A 12,510-nucleotide genomic window follows, 5' to 3' on the forward strand; every position below is an offset into this window, starting at 1 on the left:
GTAAAATTTCATGGTGGTTCATAGTTTAGATATTTACCATTGTTGACTGAACATACTTACTAAAGTCAATACTCTTTTATTCAACATATTAAATATGTTGTTTAACTCTGGTAACCACAGCTGTGACTTAGTTAACGATTTCAATAAATCCTACTTAAATAAGAGACAGGAAAAAAATTATGCAAATGAATTCTTATCTGTTTTTCTGCCCAAGGCATGTTTGATAACAGATAAAACACACTCAAACAGTCTCTACTTAATAGTCAGGAAACCATTAGAGATTTTATTTGGATCAAAATAAAATATAAAGAAGAAAAGTCTGTTATATTAACGAACAGTTTTATTTCAGAAAGAAATTACACATTAAAAGGGACAGGTAAAAGCTTACATTCACATATGAAAGTGAATCAAGAAAAGTCAATACTTATTAATATACACATCGCATGATTAAAAAAGACAGTAACAGATAATGACAGACTTGCCTTGGATTCATCCACAAAATTATACCTTTTTCTTAAAAACAAAAAGGCATTATATTAGTCTTTAAGATAGCTCTTTAGAAATGAGTTGGTAATTCCAATGGACTTTAAATTCAAACCAATCACATCAGTCTCTATGTATCACACCCACATTTGTCAAAGCAGGATGGAAACCATTCAATTACACCTTGCAGCTAGACAGAATATCTTCCACTAATCTCTTGTAAACCCAGGCATCACCCTTAAGCCGCTGCCTCCGGATGCCCACCACATCAGGTTTTTGTAGCTGGCACACTTCTAATTCAAACTGCATTGTCACTTTGCCAAAATCTGACTGTGTTTGACACTTCAGTGTATAGCTGTGAAAAACAAGATAAGATACCAATTAGTAGGAGAATCATGACTATTTTGGATAATACAAGAGATTTCTAAGCTTCTAAAAGGCTGGTGGGGAAATAAGCCATTATTTCACGTTAGGCAATGTATTACTGCTTATGGTTTCCAAAAGGCCTAGGTATGCTTTAGTGATAGAGTATGACTGGTGTTTTCCCAGAAGCTAAAGGAAAATCCAAGATAGAAAAGGATGAAAAGGCTTTACCAGAATTCTCCCTTGCTCCAAAGAAAAGCCCTTCTTTCATAGCTATGCATGCCATTCATGCTCAGGAAATCTGGCATTCTCCATGTAATCCTTTCAGCAGTATAATCCAGGAACATTAGGACATTTCCACAATGTTCCCAACAAAGCAAAGTACAAGGAAGATTAAAAATATTTTATGTAGTTGCACCTTGTTAGACAGTTCTTTCTTTCTTATAAATGAAGCAGAAGCCACCAACCCAACAGAACATGTATTTTAGAGGATTTTCTAATGGTAGTAAGAGGTAATGATCATTATAATATTTTATAGCAGAAAGGAAAGCAAAAGAAAGTCTAAGGATATGATACATCCCCACAATTGAAACATAGAGCACTTGTAGTTAGAACTGCCACATTACCTGCCCTCACAGAAAGGCCCAGTTTAAGTTAAGTGAAGCTTTAAATTCATCTTAAGAAACAGAAATTATCTTGGGGCTGGGGATGTGGCTCAGAGGTAGAGCGCTCACCTAGCATGCGTGAGGTACTAAGTTCGATCCTCAGCACCACATAAAAATAAAGATATGTGTCCATCTATAACTAAAAAATAAATATTTTTAAAAAAAGAAATGATCTTGAAAAGTTACATAAAGTGAATTCATATAAACAACACTATGTTTAAATTACATTGATTTTAGAGTTTTATCTAATTTCCAATAAAAACAAGGACTAATTTTAAATTTAGGTTCCCTAAATATTTAAAAGCTATAACTGGGCACTGTTTTGTTTTTTAATCTGTTATGTTTTATGAGGTTTCACAAATTATCATCATTCTTTGTCCTACTAGTTATGTTAGTCAAGTGTTTTGGGAAAGTTGCTTGATCACTTAAAAATAAGCAGACAAACAAATAAAAATAAATAAGAAGTCAATATCAGAAATGCCAAAAGGAGCACCCTATAGTTAAGGTTCTTGATAAAAAGATGAAGCATAAAATGATTTGGTTTAAAAGCAATTTATCTTAACTGGAAAAAGATAATAATGTAATATGACAGAGATTACAATATCACAACAATGAAAAAACTTTTCTTTCTACTTTGTCACAAAGATGTTGAAAAACAAAGAAAAACGAAAGGGTCAGGGAAGAGACCCATGTGGTTGCTCAGGAAGTTAGGAAGACAAAGTAATGATTAACATCAGATCACATGCTGAAGCAATGATCAACCAAAGCCTTGTGACAGAGACTCAGTCAGAAGTTCTGGAATCACAGATATGCCCCTAAGCATGAAGAGAACAGAGTAAGTTAGAGAGATGTGTTCTAAAGAGGCCAAAAGAAGAAAACCCAGGTTCACATTAGTAATGTTTGTCAGCATCTGCAAACAGAAACAAGTAAAGTTATGTTTGGGAGAAAAAAAAAAAAAAAAGTCTCTTAAAATCTTACTCTTTACTAACTATTCTATTTACATATTTTTGTTAAATCTTTTAACAGCTGTTATATTTGGGATTGGAGTATCCCCCAAAGGATCATACTTTGAAGGCTTTGTCCACAATGCAGCAATATTCAGAGGTAATAGGGTTTTGGGAAGTGATTGAATCATGAGGGCTCTGAGGACAATTTCATGGAATTATTAGGAGGCGGTAGAAACTATAGGAGGTGAGACCTGGATGGGAGTTAGTCTTTGGGGGCATGCCCCTGAAGACTACGTCTTGTTCTCCTCTCTCTGCTTCCTGGCTTCCATGAGGTGAGTTACTTCCCTCTCCCGTGCCCTTCCCATGATATTCTGCCTTGCCTCAGGCCCAAAGCAATGGAGCCAGATGACCATGGACTGAAATGTGATCCTGTGAGCCAAATTTGTCTTGATGATGCAAAACAAATGCAGTGAATCTACTTAGTCACTTTAAAAAAAACATTTTAGAGACATAAATTAGTGGAAATTGCTTAGAAATATGAAGATCTTGGATAAGCAGAAAAGGTCTGGCTGTTTGGACCATGAGACTGTCATCAAGGAGTCAGAGTACTCAAAAGCAAGAAAAAAGTTTAAGTTTGAAGTACTGAAAACCCAGTACTATGAGATAGCCAGTCACAAAGAGAAGGATTCTCTATAAATCTTTGATTTATTCAAAGTGTCTAATTCATTTACATTAAAATTTATACACACTATAAAAATCTATAAATATTGTTGCAGAATAAAGAATCAAAGGAAAACAGGATTTAAAAGAAAACTGGTAGTTCAGATATTCTCATTCCAAGATAAAAGTTTAACTTCAAAAGGGGTGCTTATGGGCTGGGGTTGTGGCTCAGCGGTAGAGCACTTGCCTAGCATGTGGAAGGCCCTGGGTTCGATCCTCAGCACCACATAAAAATAAATAAATAAAATAAAGGTATTGTGTCCAACTACAACTAAAAAATAAAATATATATAAAAAGGGGGGAGAGTCAAGATGGCGACAGGGAAAGGCCCACGGAAGGGTCCAGTCTGAGAGAGAGGAGTCAGACAATGAAGTGAGGAATTACCAGGGAATTTTTTTTTAATATTTATTTTTTAGTTGTAGTTGGACACAATACCTTTATTTCATTTGTTTATTTTTGTATGTGGTGCTGAGGATTGAACCCAGGGTCTCGCACATGCGAGGCGAGCGCTCTACCGCTGAGCCACAACCCCAGCCCTTACCGGGGAATTTTAACAAATTATGCTTAATGGGGCCTGCTCCGGCCATTCAAATTTGCCCGCTCCCTGTTAGAAGGACAATTCTTTTTTTTTTTTCAGTTATCGGCAGACACAACATCTTTGTTGGTATGTAGTGCTGAGGATCGAACCCGGGCCGCACGCATGCCTGACGAGCGTGCTACCACTTGAGCCACATCCCCAGCCCTAGAAGGACAAATTTTAACAGGTATTCTGAACTGATGATGACCTTCCTTACTCCATTCCAGCGGGAAGTTAGAAAGGCACCCGAAACTGGGAAGATATTAGTAGCTTTCAACTTTCTCCAGTTTTTGAGCAGGTTAATGATCAAGACCATTGTGTTTGTATCCATGCGGTAATTCCATGTAAAACTATCAAAAAATTTAAAAATGCTTAAAAAAAGAGGGGGTGCTTAATATCTCAAATAGAAGAGAATAAATTATGAACAATGATACTACCATAAAAGCTTTTCAAAAAATGATGGGAAAAAAATTTTTTTAAATGGTAAGATGGGAAAAGAATCAACTCACATTCTTTAAAGTCCAATACAGAGTAATAAATGCAACCGTCTCTAATTTTGCTTCTTACCCCTTTTGTACATAGTCAACATGCTTCTTTGGAAGAATAGACATTATTTCATTCAAGAGTTGATCAGGATTCACTAATCTGGTTGTAGTCACATTATAGTGAAGCTATAAAAAAAAAAGGAACAAGAAGTAAACCTTTACATAAGCCCAAAGACCATCCTATCTGATCTAGAGATCCAAAATTCCTCAATATAACATCTTTTCAAGCAGAAATATTTCAAGAAAAATACTGAAAGAATTGACAGCGAACTTGGTTAATTCTATTAAGATGGTGCTAGGGAAGCTTGGAGAAACAATGTTTATTAGGAACCTCATCCAAGTTATTCCACTCTATACTTCCATCTTACTATCCTGCCAATTTCATCCTCCTCCCTCCTTCCCATCCCCCAAGGAGGTTTCACTGTTTCTGAGACTCACCTCAAATTTGCAGTCCTGTATCAGGAACCTCAATAGCCCATTCACCACCATGCCAGACCTAATCAATATTTTTTAAGACATAAATATTTAATAGCCTCAACTTACCTGTTTAAGCTGTACCTAATTCTACCTTCTCATATCAAGATAAAGACATTAATAGTCCTAAAATGTAAACTGTGGGAATATGAAACAAATGCCCTAGAAAGTTTGCTTGTATATAGTTGGATGGTTCCTTAATTCTTTCTGGAATATTCAAAGACTATATAATAGGGGGCTGGGATTGTGGTTCAGCGGTAGAGTAGTCACCTAGCATGCGCAAGGCGCTGGGTTCGATCCTCAGCATCACATAAAAATAAAAACAAAAATAAAGGTATTGTGTCCAACTACAACTAAAAAAATTTTTTTAAAAAAGATTATTACAGAATTCTAGGAGCTGATTCTATGACAACTGAATAAGGAAATGAATATAATAGGTACTCCTTTAAAAAAGTAATGTTATTTTTGTTCCTCATTGACTGACAGCATAATTCTAAGATATTCATTCATAATTGATATCCATATAACTACTTATTCAACAACTATTTACTAGAGTCAGGTGCAGTGGTGCACACCTAACAAGTGGGCAACTTAGCAAGACTGAGCTGGGATGCAGGTCTGGTAGAACATCCCTTGGTTCAATCCCTAGTACCACAAAAAAATAAATAAATAAATAAATAAGCAAACAACTATTTTTTGATATATTGGATACTTATCACATGATAGGCTCTGTTTACTAGGTATTGGAAAAGAACAAAAACTGCACATTCCTAGTAGTTCTCTTACTGCCCAAATCATATTTTCTATGTCTTTTTGAGATTTGAGTTACTTTTATAAATAACAAAGTGCTGAGGTAGAAAAGAACTAGCTTCCTTAATTTTCAAAATTAAGACCTATGTGCCCCAAAGAAAGAATGTAAATTTAAGGTAGAGTTTTCCATAGTGGGGTATAAATTATCACTGGAGATATCCAAGAAAACTCCAGATGGCACATGAAAAAATATTTTTACTTTAATATTTACATATTTGTTTCAATCTTATCTATAAAAATTAACAAAAACAAATAACAGTCTTCTTTTAAATAAATTTAAATTTCATTATTTTATTAAAATAATAAATTAAAATTTATTATTTTATTATTTTATTGAAGACAATAAAATCAATAAAAGATTTTAAAAAAACTATAAAAAATTTAAAAATAAAAATAAAAAAGGTAGTTGTTTCGATTGTGTTAAGTTTACAAGCATATATAAATATAATGCCAAAGCATATTAATTGTACTTTTCAGATATGTACAGCTTATTATATGTCAATAATACCTATATAAATCTATTTTTTAAAAGAGGATCACCATAAACAAAATATCAGATCAAAAATAGTACAGAGGATATGTCAATAAGCAAATGTTGTGAAGGCAAGTGTTAAATGGTTGGAGTTTGGGAACCTCAGCTTCAAATTACAAAGGGAATAAGCAGCACAATCAGGATGGGACCATCTATCTCTTAGCTTCCAATCCAAGGCTCATCATCAAACTAAATTAGTTCTGTTAAGATGATAATAAATCACACATTTCCAAATCACAATTTATTGCTTTCATAAAATAAAGAATAATCCTAATTTATCTCTTTAAATTTGAGATTTTTTTTTTAATAGATTGCTTCCTAAAAGTGGCTTTAACTGCATATGACTTGCTATCTTAAAAACTAAAATTAGGGTAGGGTGCACACCTATAATCCCAGTGGCTCAGGAGGCTGAGACAGCAGGATCAGCAAAATCGAGGCACTAAACAACTCAGTGAAACCCTGTCTCTAAATAAAATACAAAATAGGGTTGGTGATGCAGTTCAATGGTTGAATGCCCCTGAGCTCAATCCCTGGTGCACCCCCCCCCCAAAAAAAAAAAAAAACTAATTGTTCTACTATTCTTAGAACCCCTTTCTATAAGGTTATTTTTTTAATATAAGAAGTTAGTAGAAAAAAATGAGATTTCCTAAAGCCAGTCCTTCAGGCCTTCAAAAACTTACAGCATTAAAAAGACTCAAAAATGCAAAGTTATATCAAGCTTCAGATCTTCGGTTTGTGCTAATTAAGACTATGGTTCTGCTATACTGGGGTTAAAATGCTCAACAATGATAAAAATCCCTAACATTGGAATGATATGTTATACTAATAAAGCATTCCATGTGCAATGCCATATCCAATTGTACAGCTTGTTTGTACAGTTCAGCTCTATGAGGTTGCCAGGGTAGGCATTATCTCCAGATTACACAAATGAAGAAACTAAAGAAATCAGGATAAAAGTACTTGTCCAAACTATACAATATAAAACTTGTGCTAGAACCCAGGTCTCCTGATCTCCAATCTTCATGGTTTTTCTTCTACATGGGGGAAGTGCTCAGAGACTACCTGAAACACCAATTTACACCACAGCAGTTTTTTTTAGAAAAATGCAGTGAGGTTCCAAACAATATACATAGGTAAAGTTTTAGAATATTACCCGTTAATATTTGATATCTGCTTAGCTTCTCAATAATACCTGTAGTTGGATAACTTTCTTTAATTTTACTTATTTCACGTTTTTCTTAATCCCAATGTTAGAATTTGAAATACTGCCTGTCTCCAAATAAAGAAATCTCAGAATAAAATAAAATACGTATAGTGAATAAATAGCCATACATTACATAAAATTTCCCAGTGTACTATCAATTCAACAAGATAACAACCAATACTAATTGGCAAGTTCCATCTTCCATTTTGAGGCAGGGCATAAATGGGACCACAGAACATTTTCTTCACAAGCACCTTTCTGAGCAACTGCTCAGCATTTTCCTAGACCATGCAAAATTACTCAGAGTCTTGGTACAAAAACTAAACACAGACCCAGTCCCCAAATCACAAGAACTATCATCCCTCCTTTGGGTCCCACCCTCTTGGAACTTATAGTTATTACAGCACTGAACCCAGGGTGTCAGAGCAGTGTTCTAGCTTGTTTTCATTGCTGCTCTATGGGTTCCACAAGGGAATGAGCTGTGTCTTATTCATCCCTTTACCTCTAAACTAACTTCTTCCCTTCCACCCAATAGAAACACCATTCATTGGATGTTTGAATGAATGCTCAGAGAGAATCCAAGAAGAAGCATTTTATATCTACTAACAGTTTATTTTTCCTTTCCTTCCCTACTAAATATATTGTTCATACTACTGACAGATTAACCCATTTTAAGGCAGACACTTCTATCAAAAAAGGATCCAAACCTCTTAGCCAGGTGCTGAGAGCCATAGCCAACTAGGAATGATGCATGGCGTTTTTGGTTGAAAGGTGACGCCAGCAAGCCATTGAGATGATATTATTATGTTAAGATCTGCATTCAATTGGATATTAGACCCCTGCTGTCCACCTTGGCCTGCTACTTTGGAGCTGTAGCAGGACTCCCGGAGAGTTCCCATTGGTTGGGGAAGTGCGGTAGGAGGGATTTCCGGAGGAGGGATTTTCCTGTTGGAGTAGTGTGGCCTTGGAGAACACCAGGTGTGTGGTTCGGTATATTTCCTGGGAGCGTGCATGGCATTGGCAGGAGTTTCAGAAATAAAGTTTGTTCCTGCTTGAGTGGCTCGTGATTTTGTGCCCAGCCAGACTGCGGCAGCCAGGCCCTTTAGGACCTCCTGGCCTTCCTTCCCAGCCTGTTCCTCATTATTTTCCTCACACACCTGACATTCAAAGTTTAAATCAACTTCTCACACATGCTAATATTTTGTGAGGGCCTGCCAAGGTACCTATGTGGCAGGGACTCTTCTATGTGCCAGAGATACAACAATTAAGCTCCAGCCCCCAACCCTTAAGGCAGCTCTTCATTCCCCACACCTCCCCTCTCCATGTTGCCTCGATGATTAATCCCTCCATCTGATCTTTAATATTTGAATTATAGTCATATGCTTTTTGAAAGAATTTATGTGATTTACCTCTACATTCCCAAAGTCCACTGCATAGGAAAATGCATATAGTAAGTGCTCCAAAATTCAGGGGAAAGAATAAGTAAATAAAAAACACCAATCAGTTCATTCAGTATTTTTCTTAAAAACAAACAATAACAGGGCTGGGGCTGGGGTTCAGTGGCAGAGCACTTGGCTAGCATGTATGAGACACTGGGTCCAATCCTTAACACCACATACAAAAATAAGTAAAATAAAGGCATGCTGTCCATCTACAACTACAAAAAAATAAAATAAAAATAAAAAAAGAATAACAACAAAAAGCAGTCATCTTCTGAAATCTATATTAGAGAATTCCAATACACTTACCTTTAGCCTTCTTGGCCCATCTTTGGCAGTGCCCTTCCTTTTGCTCCTGGTAAGCACAGTGATGACCTTATCCAACCCCCTTTCAAGGCTCCCAAACACTTTGGTTCCTTTTCTTTTTGGAGTATCCTCCATATGTGCCTGGTTAAGATCTAGTTCCACTGAGCGGCACCTTAAAAAAACAAAGTACAAGTAGCATTGGGCTCCCTGCCTGCTGGGCCCTTACAGGCCCTGTTGTGTCCCTTTACACACATTGGAGTGCCTCAACCAGGTGTGCCTGGGCCAGATCATCTCATCCTCGGGGGAACTAAAGCCATATCCCACTGGAGAGGAGTCAGTCCCCTCACCCCAAGCAAGTGCTAGTTGACAAAACTACACCCCCCCTTTTTAATAATGTCAAATATACTAAAAAATGGGAATAATAATACAACAAACACCTATATGTCCTCCTAGTTTCAACAACTGTTAGTATTTTATCACATTGGTTTTCTTCAATGTGTATAAATACATTAAATGTATGTGAATATTTGCTGAGATATCTGAAGATACCATGACACTTCACTCTGAAACATTTCAGTATACAATTCCATAAGAACATTGTCTTACATAACCACAATATCATTAGCACATCAAGAAAATTAGTAATAATTCTACAGTGTCATTTACATGTTCTAATCACTGTAACTGTCCACCAAAATGTATCATGCTTTTTAAAAAGTTATAAAAAACAGTGGCCCTTATTGTTGCAGAATATTTCATCCTACAGTGGTGGGTTTTCTTTCAAATACCCAGTTAGTATCTCTACTATCTGGGGGAAGCTGTTGTGAGTAGATACCTATGCTCTACTGGCAGATGAGCAAGGAAAGATGGGCCTCAGAGAGGGAACTCTAGATAGCTGGAGGCAGGGCCATTGTTTTCCCATCTGTACTTTAAGAAACGGTGCCAGTCCCACTGCTAATCAGTTATAATTCCACTTCATGAAGAAGGCAGAGCCAACAGCTCTGGTAATGGTCACAGACCATCATCTTGCAGACATTCCTATAGAACATATATGTCATGATTCCCCTTAATTAGAGTTATCAAAGATAAAAAGAGAAATCTCATTACATATAGCAAAAAATCTCAGAGTCTGAAAAACTGAATACCTACCGCCTCTCAGGGCTAATGACACTTGTCATTAACTTGTCTCTTCCTGCTGAATTTCCTGGTGTTTTAACTGGGGTTTCTTTCAGATACTGGTTTCTAGCTATTAGAAAAAACAAAAACCATATGTAGATGATGTACTATGGTTCCAAAATTTCTACCAATACTGTATATATTACCTATTGACTTGAAATATTGTTACTATTTACCCAATGATGTTAAAGACTCTAATTCTTAAAGTTTTTTTGTACTAGGGATTAAACACAGAGGTGCTTTCCACTAAGCTACAACCACAGTCTTAAACCCCAGTCTTTTTTGTTTTAAGACAGGGTCTCGCTAAATACCTAAGGCTGGCCTCAAACTTGAAATCCATCTGGCTCAGCTTACTGAATTGCTGGAATTACAGGTATACTGCCACTGCACGCAGCTCAATGTTTTAAAAAATATTTATATTTTAGTTGTAGTTGAATACAATGCCTTTTATTTTATTTATTTATTTTCATGTGGTGCTGAGGATCGAACCCAGGGCCTTGTACATGCTAGGTAAGCACTCTACTGCTGAGCTACAACCCCAGTCCCCCAGATCAAATTTTTTTTTTTAATATTTATTTATTTTTTAGTTCTCGGCGGACACAACATCTTTGTATGTGGTGCTGAGGATGGAACCCGGGCCGCACGCACGCCAGGCGAGCGCGCTACCGCTTGAGCCACATCTCCAGCCCCAGATCAAATTTTCAAAGGAAGTATATCCATGTGTTTTATAATAAAAACAAAATCATTTTGTCTTTGATGTGTGGCTCTTCTTTTCTTTCCTGCAAACTGAGGCCATACATTTTATGATATTATTATGATACATCTAAAAGATCATTCAAATATAAATTTCATGATTAATAATTCTTCCTTCTACAAATAAAAATCAATTTATATTCATTCAAGGGCCCCAGTTTATGCCATAATTGATGTAGCATTATAAGGTGTTAATTCCATTCCCAGCCCTACTCAACTTCTGTTAGGCAAAGTGATCAGTCCCCTGAAAATGCTTGATAAAAATTATTAAAGAAATATGAGGGCTGGGGTTGTAGTTCAATGGTAGAGTGTTTGCCTAGCACATGTAAGACACTGGGTTCAATCCTCAGCACCACATAAAAATAAATAAATTAAATAAACTTAAAAAAAAAAAGAAATATGAGATCCATTATTTTTTATATTTCCCAATTCCTGAATTTTGTGCTTTACTTTATTTAGGGTATTTGAATCTCAGATAGTTTGTATCAATTTTTCAGTAACAAATCTGGTTACTACTAAATAGTTAACTTTTCATTCATGATCTAAGAGTTTTATACCTTTTAGAAATAATATTTACTTTATAATAACAAAGATATGATATCAAGTTTTTCAAGAGAGACTGTAGGCTTGATTTTATTTATAAATATTAAGCTTTATTTTCTCTAGTTCCACAATAAGAAGAAAATAATAGCAATCAGAAGTACCCATGAAAATAATTTTCATCTTTGTGTCCTGAAAGTATCTGCTACTACACATAGCTGTCCTCTGAAAACTCTCACTGACTGGATTGTGCAGGAATCACAAAAATGAAATTAATGTTTGTGTCAAAAATAACTCACAGCAAAAATAAAATACACTAATGGAAGCTATCAATTATAGCTTCAGCCACTTTCCCTCTTAGGCAGCTCTTACATTTAAAGAAAAACAGCTAATAAAAGCTTTTTGACCAACACAATCTCACAGGGACAAGATACGTTAACTGATGACACTTAAAAAGATAATAAATTTCAAACCATTCACATTTAAAAACCTTCAGTTACATAAAAAGTATCAATAATGGTAAAGATTATATTGTCAACAGGTTTTTTAAAAATCCACTAATAAAATAAGGTGAGCTAAGGTTCATCTTATTTCCCTGACCAATCTATGACTCATAAAGGACACTATAGTTATATTGAGAGAAATAACAGAGGAATGAGATACCTCATTGGAAAAAGATAAAATCATAGCAACCTTGGGATCCTACTACATGTAGCTGTTATCACATTGAACCCTTGTAACACAGGAAGCCAAACAAAAACACTCATCACACAAAACTGGCCTCACATTTTTGGGACTTGAATTGATGAAATAAAAATGCCATTAACACAATAATGGGACTTCTAGCAAATAATCAGGCAAAGTCTTCCATAACATATTTATGGATAATAGACTGACCACTGAAACTGGTTATCAACTCCATTACCAAACTAGAAGCACAATGGTAAAAAGCAGTTTAGCAGCAGTTCACAAGGCA

The 12,510-nt window shown here is 35.7% G+C and overlaps 1 protein-coding gene across 2 annotated transcripts in view; it reads right to left on the bottom strand.

Annotated features, from left to right (window-relative positions):
- Window positions 1–328: 328 nt before the first annotated feature.
- Window positions 329–12,510, bottom strand: part of Melk (maternal embryonic leucine zipper kinase) — an 81,740-nt gene continuing 69,558 nt past the window's right edge. For both annotated transcript variants that reach the window (XM_058578096.1, XM_046457340.1), the window contains 4 exons: window positions 10,215–10,311; window positions 9,069–9,237; window positions 4,323–4,426; window positions 329–838 (listed from right to left, as the gene is read on the bottom strand). In XM_058578096.1, the coding sequence (XP_058434079.1) occupies window positions 661–838; window positions 4,323–4,426; window positions 9,069–9,237; window positions 10,215–10,311 (548 nt within the window). In that variant the 3' untranslated portion in view covers window positions 329–660. The remainder of the gene's footprint in view (window positions 839–4,322; window positions 4,427–9,068; window positions 9,238–10,214; window positions 10,312–12,510) is intronic.

The sequence above is a fragment of the Marmota monax genome, unplaced genomic scaffold, assembly GCF_021218885.2.
Source record: "Marmota monax isolate L192 unplaced genomic scaffold, Marmota_monax_Labrador192_F-V1.1 WCK01_AAM20220418_F8-fsc00069, whole genome shotgun sequence".
Classification (NCBI taxonomy): Eukaryota; Metazoa; Chordata; class Mammalia; order Rodentia; family Sciuridae; genus Marmota; species Marmota monax.